General features: G+C 45.5%; 1 protein-coding gene across 8 annotated transcripts in view; it reads left to right on the forward strand.

Annotated features, from left to right (window-relative positions):
- ENOX1 (ecto-NOX disulfide-thiol exchanger 1) overlaps window positions 1-21,487 on the forward strand; it is a 512,379-nt gene that overhangs the window by 376,587 nt on the left and 114,305 nt on the right. For all 8 annotated transcript variants that reach the window (XM_074378219.1, XM_074378216.1, XM_074378220.1 and 5 more), the window contains 3 exons: window positions 290-502; window positions 17,326-17,432; window positions 21,293-21,410. In XM_074378219.1, coding sequence (XP_074234320.1) covers window positions 290-502; window positions 17,326-17,432; window positions 21,293-21,410 — 438 coding nt within the window. The remainder of the gene's footprint in view (window positions 1-289; window positions 503-17,325; window positions 17,433-21,292; window positions 21,411-21,487) is intronic.

Below are 21,487 nucleotides of genomic sequence, written 5' to 3' on the forward strand. Positions count from 1 at the left end.
GATGGAAGAAAGAGGCTGTACTGTATTTCAAGGAGTGCCCAGAACACAGCTCCTAAAATTGAGCTCATCGAGTTGGTGGATGGGAGGGTGAACCACTCTGGGATGGCTCTGTGATGAGAGTTAGGTGCTAGAAGACAAGCTAAGTGAGGATGGAGCCGTTAGTCTCAGGGAGGCTCACGTGTCACGTTCTGAAAATGTACCCATTAGGATGGACCGTGCTCTGCCTTTTGAGGGGAACCTCAAAATCTTGCCTTGGCGTGACTCGGACTTGGTGGCTTTCCATTTCCAGACGACAGCAAGTTCTCCGAGGCCATCACAGTGCTGCTGTCCTGGATTGAGCGAGGGGAGGTGAATCGGCGTTCCGCCAACCAGTTCTATTCAATGGTGCAGTCGGCCAACAGCCACGTCCGCCGGCTGATGAACGAAAAAGCCACCCATGAGCAAGAGATGGAGGAGGCCAAGGAGAATTTTAAAAACGCCTTAACCGGGATCCTCACTCAATGTAAGTAAAAATTTGGGGGCCATCCCTTTTGTCGTGATTTTTGCCTTTTCTTTGGTACTCATTTAATTTTTTTCGTTTGGGGGTAAGTAGTCCAGTAATTTCCCATTTTACTCCATATCGAATGGCAAACCTCATAACCGATCTCATGTTCTGTGGCAACTTGGAGGACCACGGACCCCGCCCTGAGAGCTTACTTCCCAAGGTGAGCAACATTTCTGTAGCTTTTCCTCAGAGCGCCCAGCCCGGCCCCTAGGGCAGGACAGACGGATGCTTCCGTGCCTGCTGGACCCAGCACAGTTCACGCCACACCTGCGGGGCGGCCACCCCTCGCCTGTGGGCTGTGCACACGGGCCCTCCCAGTGCCGACAGTGGGAAGCAGTCCCTAAGCACACTGTCACACATTGTCCTCGGGCTCTGTTTAGGAAGAAGGTACCGTCAGAAAAACTCCTCCCCAGGATCCTTTCTTTGAGGTGAGCCTTGGCTGTCAACACGGGCAACTCAGGAGTAGAGATTTTTCAGCAATGTTATTACTTTTTTTTTTTTTTTCTGTCCTGTCTTCATTTGGAAAGCCAATTGCCTGAACCACTTAATTCCAGTGATTTGCCGTGTCTAGATCCAAAATGGATAGAAGGCTGTAAATGAGGCTTTCTCATAGAACAATAGTCAGGGTAATTACCCAGGGCTCTATTCAAAAAAAGGGCGTTTCTTTTTTTTTTAATGTGCACTCCGTCTGTGGCTGTAGTTAACGCCACAGTGGCGCAATGCATCGCAGCTGCTGATGTGCCCTTGCTCGGTAAAAGCCATCGAATGACCCTGTGACAGTGATGTGCTCCACTCCACACCAGGTGCAGGGTCCCACCCATGCAGGATGGCGACATAAGCGATTTCCATATTCATTCTGAGAATAAATATTATTTTCAGTATATAACGTGCCAAAATGCCTATCGCCGCTTTCACCAGTGTAAACCCAAGGGATAACGTATCCCTTAGGATGGAAAGAGAGAAGGAAGGGCGTGGAAAACCAGGATCTTAACTGTAAACGTGTTTTCTATGACTTTGTTGTGAAAAGACCATTTTTTTTTGCAGTAGCATAAGATATCATATAAGGAAACTCCCAAACAGAAACTATGAGAAGTGACCACATATCCAGTATGAGACCACTCTGGGACATAATGTCTTTCTAGGAAAAATCAGAAGTGCCCTGTCTCAGAGAGAACATCGTCAGAACACCTTTCCTAAATTCCTTGTGAGCAACAACCTTTTTCTGGACTGAGTGTGCCCAGCAGTCCTGGAGTTGGGGTTCCTAGGGCTAGGATAAAGAACACTAATGCAGAGATTACCTTTTAAATGGGGGGCACAGACAATGGATTAGTAGGTAGGGGGGAGTAGGGTGGATTGCCAGCAGAGGGAAGGGAGAGAGGGAAAGACTACACTATTCTAATAGTATAATTCCCACAAAGTTATGGCGAGGAGCCAGCTGCCCGCATGGTGCAATGATGACTGATTACCTTTTGCTCGCTGGCATCCATTTTCAATAAATTCTCATCCCTACTCAGTTTACAGCCCCATCTGGCAGGGAAGACTCAACCGTTGACTCTCACAAGGAAGATAGGAAGGCCGCCCCACATTAGAGTAGGGGAGGGATTTCAGCTTTTTTTCTGGCAGTAGCTCCTGAAAAAGAAGCACCTGTTAAAAACAAGCCCCCGATCCTGTGGCTGAAAGAAGGGACATGCCTCACGTTGTACAGGTGGACGCTGGCCTGGGTTTGAAACCACTGAGAGACAAAGAAGTCCAGCATGTGGGGATACCAGCATCAGTGTGTCACTGCTGATGTAGGCTGAACTGGATAACGGGGTTGAGACCTGCAGCCATGCTGGGCTTCCCAGTGCTGGACCAGTCGGGGGGAGCATCCCCCAGAGGACGTCTTCCTCTGCAGCCCACGCCCGTCTGTGCCACACAGCATGTGGAGAGGCGGCAAGGGAATGAGTACAGGTGACCCTTGAACTTGCGCTGGGGGTTAGAGGCGCGGACCCTCTGCGTGATGAAAAATCCACATGTAGCTTTACAGCAGGCACGTCCTACCTGCGGTTCCACATCCGCGGATTCAACCAGCCACGGGCGGTGTACTGATGCAGGATGTGTAAGCGGACCTGCACACTTGAACCCCGCATTGTTCTAGGGTCACCATACTCTCTCCAGGCAGGCTGGTTCCCTTCCTCCCTAAGAAGAACAGAATGAAAGGCTAGAACAGGACCAGGAATTTCAGAGGGAAATCCCTCCTCACAGGAGCCATGCGAGCTGAGATTACTATCATAGCTACCGCTTAGGCACCTCACCTCTAAAATTTCAAAAATTAAATTCTTGCTCTTAATGTCTTCAAACCTGTTCTTCTTTGGGTCTTTTCTTCCTATTTTAATAAATTCTCAGACCAAAATCCTGTAAGGAATTTTCACACCCACCATAGCCTACATCTAGGCCATTAGGAAATCCTGTTGTTTGCCAACATTCAACACTGACCCACTTTTCTTCATTTTAACTGCCACCATTCAAGTGCAGGCTTCCTGAACTACAGTAAGAGCCTGGTATGTCAGTGAGACAGGGTGTCCGTCTGTGAGCAACAGAAAACCCCACCAAACTATCTTAAACAAATGGAGTATTGTCTTTTCAGACACAGTGAAATCCAGATTTAGGTGTTTCCTGGAACTGGTTCAGTGGTTCATAGCTGTCAGGCCTGAGGCTTCTGTGATGCTATTAGACTTCCTAGATGGCTGTCTATGAGGGCTGCTGTTGCTCCTGCCATCACATCTTTTCCTGCAGGATGAGGAAGAAAGAGGAAGAGATTGCACTTTTAGAGCAGGAAAGCAACACTTGCCCAAGGACCCCCAACAGATTTCCATTTCTGCCTCATTGTGCAGAATTATCACACGTGGCCATGCCTACCTGCAAGGAAAATGAGAAATACGCTTTTTTAGACTGGGCCCATTGCTCTCCAGAATAAAACTGGAATTCTCTGAGGAAGGAAGAAGGGGAGAATTGGCTACGGGGAGACTTTTTGCAGTTTCTGTCATACGTAGTTCCTCCCTTCCCACCTTTACTCTGGCACAATCTATTTTTCACACATCATCTGATATAATTCAGAGCATGTTTTTCCCTCTTAAATCCCTTGAATAGATTCCCATCGCACTTAAAATAACATTCACTCTCACGAGCCCAGAGCTCTCCGTGCTTGCCTCTTCAACGTCAGCCTTCCCTTGACTCATAGTGCATCATCCTCATTGGCCTCTTTCCTGCTGAGGCCATCAAAGCTCCCCCACCCCGCCCTGCCTCTGGGCCTCTGCACATCTGTTCCCTCTGTCCAAGGTGCTCTTCCCTGCACTCTGCTTGCTTGAATCCTTCTCATCCTTTAAGTCTCAGCAGTGAGGCCACCCCTTACAGAGAGGCCTTCCTGATCCACCCTCTCCTGGCAGGTTCACCATCCCTGCATCTTATCAGATCCTCAGAGCACTTATCCAAAGGGGAATGATTCAATGAACTGTCTGGTTTTGATTATGACAAATAGCATCACAAAGGAAAGGCCTCATCTCTTTCAGTCATCCACGCAGATCAAGTGTCTGGGGCATAGAAGTATGCAGCAAATATTTGGTGGATGAGTGAGTGAGTGAGCACAGCGGAAGGAAGGCAGAAAGTAACCCTGAAACATCGCAGAACAGCGTGGCATCCGTGTTAGCACTGCCTGTGGATAGTGGAGTCTCACCTTGCATGTGTAATCAAATAAACCAAAACAAGAGCTCACTAGCTGTGCTTCTGCTGGAAATTGCTACATTTTACCAGACCCTTGGTAGCAGGAGAGCTTGGGGGGAAGAGCCAACACAGGCGTTCGTGTTGACATCTCCCCAGTTGTCACTGTCTCACAACCTCTGCGTTTCCCAGCTTCCTGTTCCTGTTGAGACATTCCCTCTCGACACTGAGATTTGATTCTGGGAAGTATTTCAGCAGGCAGCCAGGAGATACTGGCAGAGATTGTGGAAACCCCAGCTGAACTTGACAGCCCCCCGAGATGGCTGAGGGATACACGCCCCAGCCATGGAGGGCCTGAGAGGGGTCTTCTTGTGAATCCTTGATAGTCAGGAGCCTTCAGGATGACTGGAAGGTGGGAGATACTTTAAAGTGAGCCTCAGCTGGCATTAAGCCTGGGAGGGAGGACAGGAAGATGGCAGAGCTCCCCAAGCAGCCTCAGAACTTTCCACTCTTCCCTCCATGCTTTTACAGAGGTGACAATTCCCCATAGGCTAAGGGGAACCAGATTCTGACGAGAAATTCATCACGGAAGTTTTCGCCGTAACCTGGCTAACCTGGCACTGTGTGTGTACATTTCCTCACCCTCTGAATTTTAAATATATTTCATTTCACATCTGGCGGAGTTAGATTTGTTTGCCTCAGCCATGTTTTCTGCTCCCCACAGTGGGCTTCAGCGTGGGCTTGGTACCCACGCATCAAGCTGCCTCTAAGACAATAGCTGCTGAAATCCACAGCGATCGACACACTGGCCGTATTTTCCAAAAGCAGAACCAGTCATATCCCCATTTATCGGCATGAATATTCCTGGCAGACACCCCAGGAGTCCCATTTGGCTTTCTCCTTTAGAATTAGATGAGGATTATAAAGCACTACATTTCGGGAATGACATCTCGGCTTTCCTTCTCCTAAGTGGCTGGAAATCTCCTGGTTCTCTGGCAGGAGCCCTGAGTGCCCCCTCCCCCGTAAAGGATCTCCACATCGTCAGTGCCATTCTCCTAGCATCTGCGGCAGCCTCTCCACATTGGCAAGCCAAGTTTCGGGGAGTCGCTCCCGGGCAGTTTGGAGGCAGGTATATTGTAGAACTAGCCTATTACAGCACACGGGGCTGGCCTGGTGTCCTGAAGGTTGGGCTCGCTGAACAACTTCCAGGAAAGTTCAGGTACCTTAACCAAGCTCCAAGCACAGTGATATGTAAATTTTGTTGCAAATAGCCAACTGAACAGGAGAAGGGAAATTCCACTGAGTTAGTCCATTAAACTGGATTGAATGCATGCATCTCCTTGTCTTGCTTATTGTATTTGTCCCTGCTTTCGTATTTAAACAAATAGTGTCTGCTCAGATGGAGAACAAAAAAATCAAGAGCCGTGAATGATAACATAAAGAAAGAGTTGTGATTTATTTCAAGGTCTGCATCAAAGGCCAGCAGGTACCTTCTAGCTTTGTTGGTGTTCAGTTCTGCCCACATTTGTTTAAGTTCTAACCTTCTTCATATCTCTGGCCTTCACCCCAGAATCAGCTGCTTAAGTATAATCAAATAGGCATTGTTTCCACTGAGCCTTGGCATCAAGTGTAGAAGGGCAGCAGCTAAACCCAACCAAGAGTCTGGGGCGTACAGAATCCACTCGCTTTTGCTTGGGACCGCTTTTCACCTCTGACCACAGACGTGCGATTTCAAAGATACTAGCTGAGGGCATCTCTAGCCTGTGCGAGATGGTCCGGTTCTTGAGGCTTTCCCTTCCTTTCCAGGCCAGCTGGATAGATCTCATTCGCTAGATATAGAGGAAGGAAAAGCAAATTCGCAGGTGAATCATCTCATTCTATGTCATCTTATTCTCATGTCATCCTTGTCTCATCCTAACACTGTTTCTCACCCTGTGCATTGGGCAGAAACTTCCCCAGGTGTCCCAATCGAGAGACTTCCAGGTTTTGATCTTCTCTGCTTTTTAAACATTTATACTTCACAGGAACTCCCCAAAGGCCTACCTGTGTTCAGTTTTTCAGTTATGAGCAAAGCCTGTCATTTCAAAGCTCAGAGAGGAGCTGTTTATAAAGTTCAGGAAGCATGTACCACAGCGCTCAATTATTAATACGCATGCCAAGATGATCAATTGTGCATGCCTTGTTACAACACACACATGTCTGATGAAAATTTAAACACTCCATGATAGTCCCACTCCAGGACTTGTCCAGCATGCTTCTAGGTAAGAGAGAAGGGAGGGCAGGGAGCAAGGTGGGCAAAAGGCAAATGGGAAGCAGACGGCCACCGAGAAGGGCTTCTTCATGTTAATTTAAGGAAACGCACCATGAATATCAGTGAGCAGGACGGAGGAGTAGTGACTGTCAAATGTCAGGGGACCTCAGAGACTCATTGGCCCAAACCCTCTCATTTTATAGAGGAGGAGACTGAGGTTCCAAGAAGCAGACCCAATAGGCCTGGTCATTTAGCAATTTATGGGCAGGTTAGAACCCAAGACTCTTGGCTCCTCGTGCAGCTTGCTTTCTGGGTGTGTGTGTTTATGAAAAATGAAAATGATCAGAGGAGGGCGAGTGTAAAATGCATAGTTTACAGGTGGAGTCGAAGAAGTGTGCTGGCATCACACTGAATGTAAATGCTGCCATCTGGTTGGAAAAGGAAGTCCTTGGCTCTAGCTTGGCCCTCTCTCCCCCTCCGCACTCATGCTTCCACTTCCTCCAACCCCCATCTGAAGTGTCCCCCCACCCCCCCGCCCCCGCCAGGACTGAAGCCCCTATCACACCTCCTCCACGAACCTTTTCACATAACCGCCTCCCTTTCTCCTTCCTTCCGTTACGCACTCAATACTGTCTATAAGGGCATTTGATTATCTTCTAAGCATCAGGTTTGGGGGGTTTGGTTTCTTCCTCAGGCAAGATTTTAGGGTAAATAGAGACAGAGACCATTTACTGATCTCTTTTCCCACCTCCCTGCACCCCTTCCAGGCATAATTCTTGTAAGCATCTCAGTACAAACAATGATTGTTGATCAGACATCATAGATGGAAATGAAGCTGGTATTGGAAATTGGGGTGCAACCTAACAACTGCAAAACACATTCTAAATGTTGGGTTTTGGGGTAAGCTGTGATCTCAACTGGCTTTGCTCTCATACACCTTTCTCCTTAAAAGTAAAACACGTATTGCAGAAGTGGTACTCAGCAGTGTTATGAATATTTTAACCTGGAGTTGGTCTGGTTGGAACTATCATGCAAATCCGCTTTATTCCTTTAGGTTAGGAAATGGCATCAGCCTCACCTTAGATCCCGAAAACAGCAAACAGTGGAGACACTTCTGACCAGGCACACAGACGCTCTGGTTCTAATCCCAGCTTGACCACTGATGAGCCGGGTGACTTTAGGAAAGTCTTTGAAGCTCCTTGAGTCTTCGTTTTCTCATCTCTATGGTGAAAGATTTTGACCAGACGATCCCCTAGGGAATCGCCTGGGACTTCAGCTGCCCCTGTTGTGTCAGCAACTTCCACCCTTGACCGTCCCTGAATATCTAAACACATCGAGTGTCTGCCGGGACCCAGCCAGGATGTCAATAGCTCCGGAGCTGATCACAGAACAGAGGATCGGATGGTCCTCCCTACCCTTGTCCAGACTCTGCCTTGCTGTGGGGGGTTAAGCCTGCCAGGCAGCACTGTGAGTTTTAAGCCACTTATGCCCCCGCAAGTGTGTGTGGCCTCCGCTGGTGCTGCAGACAGGTCAGTGTTCTTGTCAGAGAGGCTGCATCCTGCCCCGATCTTCTCCTCTGCCGCGTCCTCATCTGTTTTCTTGACTAGAATCGTAAAAGCCTCAGGCACCTGAATGAATGATGAAATTCATCCACAGTTATTTATTGGGTCTCTATTAAGTGCCAGGTAGAGCGCTAAGTGCTGGAATGAAATGCGAGGGGCTTCCGATCTCAATGTGAACCCTGACCCCGCTTTCAGGCAGATCCATGTCCTCGCCCACATTTCTTCTACCTAAAAAGTTCTTTCTGAAATCATTTGCTTCTTAGGAACTTCGCAGCTAAACTTTTTTTCCCCCTCTAATTTCTGCCAAGGGAAATTTGGCTCCTGTGTCCTTGCTGTCGAAAAAGACTTTTATGAAGTGTTAGAATGTTTTCCCACATTCGCTGCTGTCCTTACTGTTGTGCGCCATCCGTGGGGGAAAAATTCCCCGTAGCTGCTGTAGTCACTCCCAGGCTTTCTGTTTCTCCTCAAAGTTATATAGATGGCTGTATTTGCCAGTGTTTTAAGTGCTGGGAACATAATCTTCATGAAAAAAAAAATCTGTTTGCTCTCAAGGAATAAATGTCCAGAGAAAATATATTTTATAAAAACTTCCAAATCAAGGATGAGCACAGAATTTCCTATGTCGCGGGACACCGAAGCTGACGGCAGAAGATTCTGGAAGTCTGCCGGAACCTAGTTGAGCCTTTTTTGCTATCTCCTTTCAGCCTTACTTTAAAAAAAAAAACAAAACAAAAAACAACAACCACACATACACACACACACACTGAGCCAAGTAATTCAATATAATGTTAACATTAAAAAGTGAATGATAGCAAATTACGAGGGAGAAGTGAAGTCTTACACTCTGTAACAATAAAAAATTGAAGAAGGCTAGATTTCAAGGATTAACATATGAGTGTTAAGTGAAGCACAGGAGTTCAGCAAATATATAACTCTTGGGAGCTAAAGATGGAAACCTTGCTACTTTGATCTGAGCCCAGCTGTAGGGACCAGGACAGAAGCCACTGCTAAGTGTAAGGGGGAGGCAAGGCGGGGGGTGCTATGAGGAAACAGTCTCTGAACTACATGACATCACCAATGCCAGCCGCCTGGCCCTTCATTGGTCGCATCTGGTAGACAGATAAGCAGGAGCCCTTTTCCCAGACACTTGGATTCTCCAGCCCTGTCTTTCAGTTGCTCAGTACACTTTTGGAGAGAGGTCAGTGCAGCTTCCTGCCCCATCACAGCCTCAAATATTTGACTTCTTTGCAGTAGAAAATTCTGCTTACGTTGGCCTGGTGGTGGTTAAAGCCTTTTCTGCCTCCTGCAGCGCTCTCTGCAGCCTCCCTTTCAGAAGTCCTCGTAGTGGGATTCTGTCACTTGTGGGGCTGCCTCCTCCTGCTGGGGCTGCGAGGACCAGCAGCATCTTTGGATCTCTTTTGTCTCCAGTGCCTGGGACCACGTCTGACATGTTGTACTCGTCAGTGTTCGTAAGACTTTGGCCCATAGTACAGATACATACACAAATGGGTGTAAATGCATGATTTGAAGTTGGGTAGATGCAATTTCCATTCCCAGCTTCACCATTGCTAAGTTAGGACCTTAGATGAGTAATGAGCCCGCTGTGTGAATGTCAGTTTCTTCATCAGTGAAATGGGTACAAAAGTAGCACCTGCCCCAGAGGGTTGTTGGGAAATTTGAATGAGATAATGTTTTTAATCAGAGGTCCTCAAACGCAACTTCACTATGTGCTGGAATGACCTGGAGTGCTTATAAAAACAGACTCTGCTGGAGGAGTGGCTGCCAGAGGTGGGGGCAGGGGGCAGTGGGTGAAGATGGTCAAAAGGCACAAACTTCTAGTCATAAATGAAATAATTCTTGGGTATGAAATTTACAGCACGGTGACCACAGTTAACAATACTGTATTGTCCATTTGTCCATATTGTCCATTTGAAAGTTGCTGAAGTTGCTAATCTTAAAAATTTTCATCACAAGAAAAAAATTGTAGCTGTGTGAGGTGATGGATGTTACCTAGCCTTGTAGTAATCATTTCACAGTACATCCATATAGCAAATCATTATGCTGTACACCTCAAACTTATGCAGTGTTGTATGTCAATTATATCTCAATAAAACTGGGGAAAATATTTTTTAAAAAAGAATATACTGGACCCCACTCCTAGGGTTTTTATTCAGTAGGTCTAGGGGCTGCTTGCATCTTAATAAGTTCCCAAGTGATGGCCACAGTGCGAGTCTGGGATCCATGCTTTGAAAACCACTATCATCAAACATAGTGCCTGGCCCAGTGAGTCTAACTAATTAGAACTGGCCAACTACTGTTACCTGATTTTCATAGCACCACAAATGGAGTTGGTGGTGACCCAAGGGGAAAGCAGGGTCACCGTTTTGAGGGTCACAAAGGAGAAGAGACACCCAGAAACCTCGTCCCTCCCCTTCCTGCTGGATTAATCATCCACTCTTCACTACGAGTCTCCTGCCGGTCATAGGGCAGTTCTTATGAGTCTGGGGACTTATTTTTGTGATTCACAGTGGAAACTGCAAATGTAGGTAGCTTGTTTTCAGAGAGTTGGTCATCATATAACAGCAAGCCTTTTCTCATTGATCAGGAACGGCAAAATGTAAACATTTGATTACCAGCCATTGACAAGCGAGAGGAAAACAATATTGGAAAAACAGCACTAGCGGGCTTGGAGGGCAAACTGGAGTGCAATTTGGAAAAAGCTCTCAAAAATTGAAAATTCAAATACTCTTTTATCTATCTTCTCCACTGCTAAAATTTCTTCTAAAGATATTTAGAAAAGCGTGTTGTCAGAAGATGAAGATGTTCATTGCAGCCTTATTAACAATATACATAAGACGAGATTTCCAAGATGAGTTAGGTATAAAAAAGTGAGATATAGCACGTGTGTATAATATGAGCACTTTTGTGTAAGTTACAGAAGGTTACACATAGAGAAATAGACACAGTGTGTTCTGTATGTGTAGCTCTCTCTGGATGCAGAGATTGTGGTTACCCTTCAAGAGACACTGGGTGGGAGGCAGTCAGGATGGGAAAGTAGCCTTTTACTTTTCATTTTGTTCCTTTTTTTTCTTATATACATATATTACTTTTATTTAGCCAATACAGATAATCTAGGCAGGTGGATTTATTGGATTTTTAAAAGCCTGATGCTATATATTGCAAGGAACCATTAAAATTATAATAGTCTCAAGGATTTCTGTTTTGTTACTTTCCAGACTATTTGAATATATGCATTAATAAGCGATCTACGGTTCCCTGAAATGTATGAGGATTTATACAAAGCTTTAAAAGTCACTAGCTGCCTAATATGCTACCATTGATTTGAGCAATGTCACCATTTCCAACTTGCTTAATCTTTGCTAAAAGCACCCTCTTTCTTTTCTTAATAACGTGATCAGCATGTTTCTCTTCCTCTCCCCACCCCTTTCCCCAAAAGGACCAAACTTCTGGCCTCATTCTAGCCAGGAAGGTCAGAAATAAAATGCTTGCTGTTGGTGTTTTAGCCTCCGGTTTAACAAGGCTGTAATGGATTCACAGTGTCACACAGCATTGTTCTTTTTACTCATCTCAAGACAAAAACCCTGGCATGCCCTTTCTCCTCCTCGACTTGAAATTCCAGTCCATGCCTCCTTAATGTATGGGGTTGACCGAGTTCATCCTGCTTCCTGGGCTTCCGGCCAGACTGGCTGGCAGGCTCCTGTGCTCAGGACCCAGAACCCAGTGAGGGCGCAGGAATCTCTCTGGGAATCAGTGTAACAGCTTCCCCTGTCCTGTTCAACGCTCACAGCTCCTCCCTCTGGCTTTGTCTTGCTCTTCTGGGCTTCCTGAGGGCCCACATCTCCCTCCACATTCTCTGTTCTACTTCTTCAGTCCAGGGCCAAGGCTCATCCACCCTCCTGGAATTTCTAGTATTTAAAACAAACACTAACAAGCTTGGGTCTGTGAAGTGAACTCTTTCCTTTGTTACGTGCCTTTGAAAATCTCTCACAAGCTATTCATAAAGGATTTGGGAAAATGTTATCCCCTAAACGAAAATAAAATTTCCTCTGAACCCTGCTGAGTTAAGGCTCTATCATGAGCCCAGAGAACATTAAAACCAAAAATTAAGCTTGGAAGATTTGTTTGAGGTGTTCTACTGAGGCCGGCCTATTGCCTGTAAGGGCTTAATCAGTTTCTCCAAGATATCTGGACCACTCAATGGATTTAAGGCTCTCTCTTGCAGCTGCTTAGCTGGAGCAAAAGATGCGGGAGGTACGAGGACATGAGATGATGCGCTCCAGAGAATATGAAGGAGGTCTGTGCTTGTGTCTCATGGAGGAGCCTAACCTTTCTCTTTCTCTGCTGTCAATGCGTTTCTGCCCAGAGCTCAAAAATCAGGAGCTTCGTGCAGCCCAGGAAATCTGAGGTTTTGTGCTCGGTGCCCAGTTCCCTCCCGGGGAGCTTCTTGAAGTGTGGTCTGTTTCTGGGTAAATGCATGTCTTGTTCTGAGCTTGTCTTTTCTGAGAAGACTGCAGACAAGTGCTTCTCAAGATAATTTGTGAAGTTCTCTCTCATGTAAGGAGTCTGTTCTGAGCTCAGCAGATGTCCACATATTTTGAGGTAGGGAAGAGTACCAAAAAAAAAAAAATTGTTGAATTACTTAGTCTTAGGATTTTTCTGAGATTCTAAAGACTGTATACACAAATGTGTGCATGCTGTGTGTATGTGGGTGTTGGGGGTGCTGTGTGTGTCCCCTGACATACACATGTATAAGATAATGAGTAATCCCCAGCAGGGTGTTGAATTAATTAAGCACGGGGGCCACTAGACGGAGGAGGCTCTAAGGCTCTAAATCAAAACCTAAGCCTGTAAATGCCTCAAGGTTAAGAAATGGAAACCTAAGGACAAGCAATCACAAATAACCAACTAGGCTTTAAGTTTCCGCCAATCAAGAATCTGCTTTCTTTGCTTCAGCCTTTTCTCTGTCCGTCTTTCCTGAGTTCCCATCAGTGGAGCGCTCTAAGCACTTCTGATTTGGTGCTGCCCGATTGGAATCCATTTTTGCTGAAATAAACTTCAAAAATTTTTAATATACCTCAATTTATCTTTTAACAAGGGGTTTTCATCTGCCAAGAGTGATTAGCAATTTCTTCAAAGCTCTGTTTATCCTCCCCTTGTGTTCATTTATACCTGTTGGATATGTACCAGGGGCGCTGTCATGACATTCAAGCCTGCTTTTGAAAAATCAGTCACTTCTCATTTTTTTTTTCTTTTTTCTCCTATAACCTAATTTACGCAAACTTAAAGCACGGAATTGATGTGTGGTGAGAAGGGGGTGGGAGAGATTCACAAGGTGTGATGGATAAATACAAGTTCTCTTACTGAGAGCTCTTTTTGTTGATAATACTTCCAAAATGCTGAAATGTGCTAACTGATACAGACAGTGTAGACGTGGGGCGGTGAAGTTCCCCGCGGGGGTTGATCTGAATGCCTTCTGCCCACTGCACAACCTCTGCACGCTACCTTTTTGAGCAAAGATCAGTGCCATCTTGTTTACTATTTCTCTCCTCTCTGAGTGTTTACTTAGAGTGTTAAGGATCCCATTTAATTAGTGACTATTTGCAGTTTTATTGTGGACGGAACAAGTTGTACGGGTTATACTGGAGAAGCAGCCAGCGGTCGTCGAATTCACAGACTTGCTCTTTGGTGTTTCCTGCTGGAGACAGTGAAGAGTGTATGGTCTTTCCTCGGGACATCCATCCCAGCGGTCAGCCTGATTTATGATTTTAAAAATATGCTGTCTTTGAATCACATTCATTAAGGCATACTCTTTGAGGTAGTTTTTCCCTAATGATGATGAATTCATGCTGATCAGAGCACTCTTCTGAGTCTTCTGTGTGCCCAAGAACTTTCATTTGCAAGACAAATGGCCAGTTCAGGGTTGATCTGCAGGGAGATGAGAGAAGTCAGCTGGGCCACAGAAATACCGTGTGAGTATTTTTTAAATCTAAGCTGAGTTATACATTTTTTGGGTTTTTTTGGTTTTGGGGTTTTTTTAATTTGTTACTATGTTGGGGGAAAGTATAAAACTTAGTAAGAACTATAAAATTATCATAATTAGTTTTGCTTTTAATTAATTACGCTATTGAAAAGAATACTATTGCATGAAATTGAGAATGGCCCAGAAAATTCACAATAGATCTATGAATTCTGACTTCTTTCTGAACCTCCAATATATATTTCAACAGCCTCTGGATGACCCTCAGGCATCTCAAATTCAGCCTGTCTGAAAGCAAGCTCCTTAGCTTCTTTCTCAGACCTCCTCCTGTACTCATCCTCCTGGTCTCTGATGTATGTCCCAAGCATGAGTCATCCTGGTCTCCCTCCTTCCTCCCTTGTAGTAACTCAGCCACTGTGTCCTGTCATCCCACCCTGTCAGATGACTCCTTGCTCCTCCCTCCATTCTTGCGCTCTGTCTTAACTCAAGCCTTCATTATGTCTCCCAAACAAATCCTACTCGAGTGTGCCTCCTCTAGCCTACAACATAAAGTCACAGTCTGGCTTAGCATCCGCGGTCCTTCCTGATTCCTTCCTGTCCGGCTTTAGCCGCATCCCCACCAACTGCTTTCACACAAGGTTCTTTCACAACTCCACGCCAGCCTCTGAACCTGCCACTCCTGCCTTCTCTGCTGGGCAAGCATTGATTCATCATTTAAGTCTTAGCAAATGTTGCCTTTCTTTGAGGGTGTTCCCTGACTGCACCTCCTGAGTTCGTTGCTCTGTCCCCATCATTGCCATCCATTCCTCTCTTGCATAGGATAATTATCTGCTTGTCTCTCTTTCTCCCTAAAGACTAGTCTCATCAAGGGCAAGGACTATGTCTTAATCGTATGGTTGACTGTGATTATCAGTCAAGTGCCTGGTAACTAGTAGGATCTCAGAGGTTTGCTGAATGAACGAATGAATTGATCTTATGGCCTGGGATATGGTAATAACTAAGGCCTAAATAACTGAGGCACTTAGCCTCCAACAGGGAGTACCTACAAGAAGGCATGGCTTGAGTAGCTGTTAGAGGATCCATTTTTATGCTTGAACCTGTACACAGTCTTCTAAGTGCCTTCCCCTCTGTACTCTTCCCTGTGCATTGCTGGTCTCTCTTATGTTCCTCCCACTCCACACACACATGTATGACCACTTAAGTTTCTCATTAGTGTATCCCTTTATTAACAGCCTTCCCTGATCGATGGCAGAATATTGACTTTCAGCACCCAAATAATCAGCCTCAACCCTACTGTCCTCACGCCTGGTGTCAGGATACCACACTTCTTACTCTTCCACATGATGCTGATCAAAGAGCACTACTATTAATAAGCAGGGGGACCCATTACTCATGAACAATCCCACGATCACCACCCCTGCCAGACGATCGCATCAGACGGTGGATTGCACCTTTGCATTTTGGAAGGGCTGCTCTGTGTTGCCCGTGCAGCAGGCACCTTGGAGCTCCGCCCCCGTGAGCCCAGCCTCCCTGCAGACAAAGCCGTGGGAAGCCCAGGCAGCAGGCTGACCCAGTTCTCCTCCGCCAGCCACGCTGCCGTGCAGCTGAGCAGATCTCGGGGGGTCAGCGGTCGGGTAGAAGCTGGCACTTAGAGCAGCTCAGCCTGTAGCCTGGCAACGTCCCTTCCTGCAGGTGAGGTAGGAGGGGGCAGCTGTGTGCTCTCAGGGTGAGTGTGAGCTTAGCCAACAGCAAATTCTCCTGTTAAACTTGAGGGCAACAGATTGATCATGTGATGTGATAAAGCTTGATAAATAAGGAGTTTTGGAGTTGGGATTCTCTAGAGGTAGAAAACACAAAACATTAAAAAAACCCTGTAAAAATGACCCCTAGATTGAGAATTAGTTGCTCCTTAGCCTTCTAAAACATTCACAGTGTAGTAAGCGAAGGGAACCTGCTTTCTTCCTCTTCTCCGTCATACACTTGCTTATTTTGTGTGCTAATTTTTGAAATTGTGGCACCAAGTGTTGCCCTTCTGCAGGGATTATCCTATTACTGTGTGACATGCTTTGGACACCTGGAAGATTTGAAAGCACTTTGATGTCCTTTTTTATAATAGAGCCTTGGGAATCACTTGAGAAAGATTTATGTTAAGTAGAGTGTTAGCAGCCCTAAGAAGCTCATTGTAACTGTGCCTTCCTGACTAAGTATTGAGAAGTTCAGGTTTAATCATATGGTTAATTCAGTGCTGTAATGTCCGTAATCCCATGCTTCCTAGATCAATAACCGTTTTAGCAAGATTGAATCTGCAGTTGCTTGGCCGCACCTCTGACACCCTCTCCTAAAAGCTCTACCCTCTCTCTATAAAGCTTTGTTCACAACCGTTCCACATCGATCACTGGAATAGCACCTTGCCTGGAAGCCACAGAAGTGCTAAATTAAGTCAGAGTTAGAACTTCGAGGGGGGTTGGGAGCCAGAGGGAGGGGAGCCTGATGAATGTGAAAACAGAATAACGGAGGATGGCATGTGGTCCCGATGAGCTGTGGAGGGCACCATATGGTGTTGAAATAAGCTCTGTACACGGTGCTGCTGGCAGTGAGCCTTGGTCTGTCCTGATGCGGAGGCCATGGCCCCTGTTTCCTGCCAGAGGGCTGGAGGGCTGGCTACAATGGGCACCCCAGGGGGAAAAAAGGGAACTGAGAAGTAAAAATGGCCTTGAGACTGAGGGCAGATGCCACACAATTACTCACTGCCCCAACTTGGATCCTGGACACAGTGATGTCTTCAGAGGGCTGCACTGGGTCCTACAGATGGAGACCAAAAGAGAAAAGAATGCACGTTTGGCTCTTCCGCATTCAGCCACTGCACCCCGGCTTCACCTCTAAGCCCCCAGCCCAGGCGTTACTTGACCTGTGTATCTGTATCTGTATGCCCACGCCGGTGCCTGGATGTCTGCAGACCTAGGTATATAGATGTACCAAGTCATATTATTAAACGAGAGCTAAAGACGGCTTGGAAGCAGATGTCCATGAACTTTTCCCAGTCACATTTAGAATGCATTTTACCCTAAAGTTATGGAGACAGACTTGAAGGGAGACCTCCCCAACCTTGCTGAAATTGAAATGTAAGTACAAAAACAGGCACAGACGGGATGGATATGGATGATGTTACTTCTGCTGTGACATCATCCATAGACTCCTAGTGTCTTTGCTTTGCTTCCCTATAGTGATCACAACATAAATTACTTGTCTTGTTTGACTTCCTTGTTCACCAAAGTTGAGCAGATTGTGGCCGTTTTCAACGCTTCTACCAGACAAAAAGCTTGGGACCATTTCTCGAAAGCTCAGCGCAAGAACATAGACATTTGGCGAAAGCATTCTGAGGTTGGTGATTTTATTATTACTTTTTAACCACCATCACACAGCTGGATTGGCAGGGAACGGTGTGGCTGCAGCCATGACGGTCTTTGTTACGGTGGGCAGTCCTCCTGCCGTTGTCCTGCCTCACTGTCAGCTCCAAATCCAGCTCTGATCGGTTCCTTATCCAGAAAAGCAGCTGACTTAATGCTTAGAGGACAGAGTGCTTTTCTCCCCACCCCACAAGGGAGAAAAGAATCTCTCCCATTCATAGCAAAGAGCGCAAAAATAAACCAAGACACTCTGCCTCATTTCAAAAAAAAAAAAAAAAAAAGTGTAACTTGAAATAGAAAGTGAGTTTTTAAATTAAATACTGAGTTTTTTCAGTGTTCTGCAATATGATGGTGACGGTTTGCTCTTTGGCTAGAAGAGCCTGTCACCCATGTCTCCTCATCGTAAGAAATGCCTTCGTCCCCCGTGCTGGCCAGTGGGTTATGCCAGACCCCACCCCAGAGCACGTTTCCCCAGGGAAGTGAATGTCCCGGCTAGCCCAGTCCGCCCTTCTGCATCAGTTCATGTGCCACGTGTGAGTATCTCCCCAAAAAAAAGAGTTCAGAACTTGACCTTCCCTGCCACCTAGAAGGACCAGAATGTGTCACTAGTCATTGGTCATCCAGTTGTTATTTTTTAACTCCGCAGTGTAGTGTACGCTTTGAACCTGTAATTTAAAAGTAAGTATACTGTCTTTGTTTGCTTCTTCTTTTTCTTGTTTCTTTTTTTTTTTAAATGAAAGAATGTTTTTCATTTGAATGCCTCTCCATCTCTGGCATGTTAATACTAAAGTTCTCTAAATGCTAATCCCCTCTTTCAAAATCCCAAACTTATAGAAGGTAAGGTTTATCTCTCTAATGATTTTGGCTCACACATATAAAAATAAGTGTTTTATGCAGAGTTTGAGGAACCACAGAGTACTGTGGTATCAATCATATGGGTAGCATTTTAAGTGCCCATTAACTAATGCTAAATTACAGTTGAATACCAATGGCATTAGATGTAACATCCACATGCATACCAAATGAATTCTTTATTATCACTGTTATTATGGTGAATACGGAATGACTTCACAATAATGGGACACTTAAAATGCTAGTGCAATTTATTATTAAGAAGGACATTTGTTATTTTGTTCACAAATCCCAAGAAGATGGTTGGTGACTGATGCAGTTCTGTTCCACTGCTCAGAATGATGAATAAGGAGGCGGTGGGGTTTCTCTTTAATTTTTCTGGGGCCAGAAAAACAAAGGGTGCCTACGTGATGCTCTCCCAGACACTGACTCAAGACCTACGTCAAGGCTGATTTTCAGAAGGGAAGAGTCCCGAAAATCCATGATAAAATATACTCATTGAGGGTTCTGAACACAGATTGGAATCCATAAACTATGATTCAGATTTGGGAATGATCTGTCTATGAATTGTTGATTTTTTTTTCCCTTCTCGTAACACGAGATGTGATTAAAAGAAATGTTAAGAGAAAGGAAGGTGGCATGATGCTGAATAAATCCAGACCAAAAAAAAAAAAGACTGTCGTTGGTCTGTGAGTGTCAGCAAGTATCAGTTATTCATCTAATCATGCCTCCTGCCAGGTCTGATCCCGTTCCTCTAGCCCTGCCTCCCCCGTGCAGGCCACCCTCTCTGTTGCTGAGCAGGACTCGAGAAGTCCTCCAGCCTTGTCCCAGGGAAGCCTGCTCGCTTTGCTCCCCACCGGGAGGTAGAAACGGACACGATCCAGAAAGATGCTCCTGTAAAGGGTCTTTGTGTCGCCCAGGCACTCCCACCGCCTCTTTTGATATACTAGGAAATAGGATTCTAAATTACCTTTGATTTTCCCTCCTGCATGTCGCCTAATTGATTAAATACCAGTTGGCAATTTAACATTGTGGGTGATTTCTCAGTTGCATATAAGCTTGATAATTGGCTTGATTTTTCCACGTTCCCGTGAACAGCATCTGTTAATTTTCTGCAACACCTTTACAGATTTATTAGCGTGTACTAGTGATTTACTGCTGAACCAGACGCACCCTGTGGAAACACCCTCAGCTTTTTTTCCCCCCCTCCAATTTTTTTCCTCTCTGCCACGCCACCCTTCCCCATAAGAACAGCTACTGTGTGACAGTTGGTCATTAACTGCAGGGACTAAACAACAGGCCCTTTCAGCCTCCTTTGGTCTTTCCACCTGACTTTTCTTTGTTTCAGATATTTTCAGACCACTTCATTAGAAATTGGGCTATCTGGCAGTAGAGAGATTAGTCCACAATCTAAAAATTTCCCCACTAATCACATGTGACATCAGCCTCCGGGACCCTATGATGGTATTTAAGATGGAATTGGCACCTCTTTCTACTGGGTGGCGTGGTCAAGTAAGGAGACACGACCTGTCACCCTGCTGCCTCTCAGGACTGGCCTGTGATGGGCGGCCCTGTCCTAGGATCCTTGCCTCCTGCTCCTCCCTTCCCCCGTCTTTATCTCTGCAAAGGTGATTCCCAGAGTTCAGGTAACCATGCAGATACAGTTAGCAATAAATAATTTCCTTTCTATCAGGTTCCAGTTAAAATCTGTGAGCTAAGGAGAGATGAGTATTGAGAGAACCTAAAACAGAATAAAATTCACACACCCATCGCATGGGCACTTTTAACTGTGTCTAAAATCATGCCATTAATACATAAGGTGTTGTCATTTAGTTTTATTGCGATTCATACATTTATTTATCATAAAGTGTAATTAGTTTAACTATTTGACTTTTATTTGAAGGCTTCAATTTAGATGGAGGAAAAAACAGTAATGCAGCCCTTTCCTTAGGTTTTTATTTTTTTGAGAACAGCACAGATAAGGATCCACAAATATATAATATACAGCCTGATCCAAAATGGTAAAATAATTATTTAACATAAACAATTCTAGCATTCTGACTTTTAGGCACAGTAGTAAACAATTTATTGTGTAATTCTTTACTCTTGAGTTTTCACATACAGTCTTGCCTTCAAACACTCTTGTAGTACCACTGTTCCCCATTTACATGTGAGTAGACAAAGGCTCAAAGAAATTAAACGCCTTGATTGCAGTCCCTCTTCTAGGAAATGGAGACAGACATGTTCCTAAGAAAAGATCTTAAAATAATGCTAAGAGAACCATCACGACACAAACAAGAGATCCCACACGGTCATGTGAAACACACAAAAAAGAAGGCATCTGTGTTCATTTTGTTCTTAGACATCATTTAAATTTCACCATTTGGGTATCCGAAGTGTGTGTGTGTGTGTGTGTGTGTGTGGGAGGGAGAGAGAGAGAGAGTTAGAGACAGCACATGGGGCGCACACACACATGCAAGGACACTGTTTTGCATGAATGGTAATAGTATTCAGTATCATCAGGTTCCTGAACCAAGTCTCTAGCATGATGCTGAGTCTCTCCCATGCATTGATTTTTTTAATCCTCAAAACTCACGTTGTCACAGTATCTCAGGGAGTGAGCTGATGCTAAGAAAGATAAAGAAACATCCCTAAAGTGCTGTTGCTCACCTTCCTAATTATTCATGGGATCCTCACAGCAGCCCCTACCAGGCAGATGTTACTGCCTTCCTTTTTACGAATGAGGAAATTGAGACTCACAAGGTTAAGTAACTTGGGGAAGAGCCCTTGACGAGTCATCGGTGAGCAGGGGTTTATCCTGAGTCTGATACCAAATCCCTGGGTCTGTCCACGAGTGTTCGGGAGGCGAAGACTTTAGATGCTCAATGTTCCCGTGTCGGTCGTAACACACCAAGCGGCCGTTGGGTAAGGTGTGCCGTGTGTCCGTGACTCTGACGCCCGGGCGCCCTCCTCTCCTTCCAGGAGCTCCGGAACGCTCAGAGCGAGCAGCTTATGGGCATCCGCCGCGAAGAAGAGATGGAAATGTCAGATGATGAGAACTGTGAGAGCCCCACAAAAAAGATGCGAGTCGATGAATCAGGTAACGCTGATAACTGCCACATCCCTGTGAGGTACCGTAATGATCCTCCTCATCTCAGATGGGGCATACATACTGGG

Source organism: Camelus bactrianus, chromosome 14, assembly GCF_048773025.1.
Source record: "Camelus bactrianus isolate YW-2024 breed Bactrian camel chromosome 14, ASM4877302v1, whole genome shotgun sequence".
Classification (NCBI taxonomy): domain Eukaryota; kingdom Metazoa; phylum Chordata; class Mammalia; order Artiodactyla; family Camelidae; genus Camelus; species Camelus bactrianus.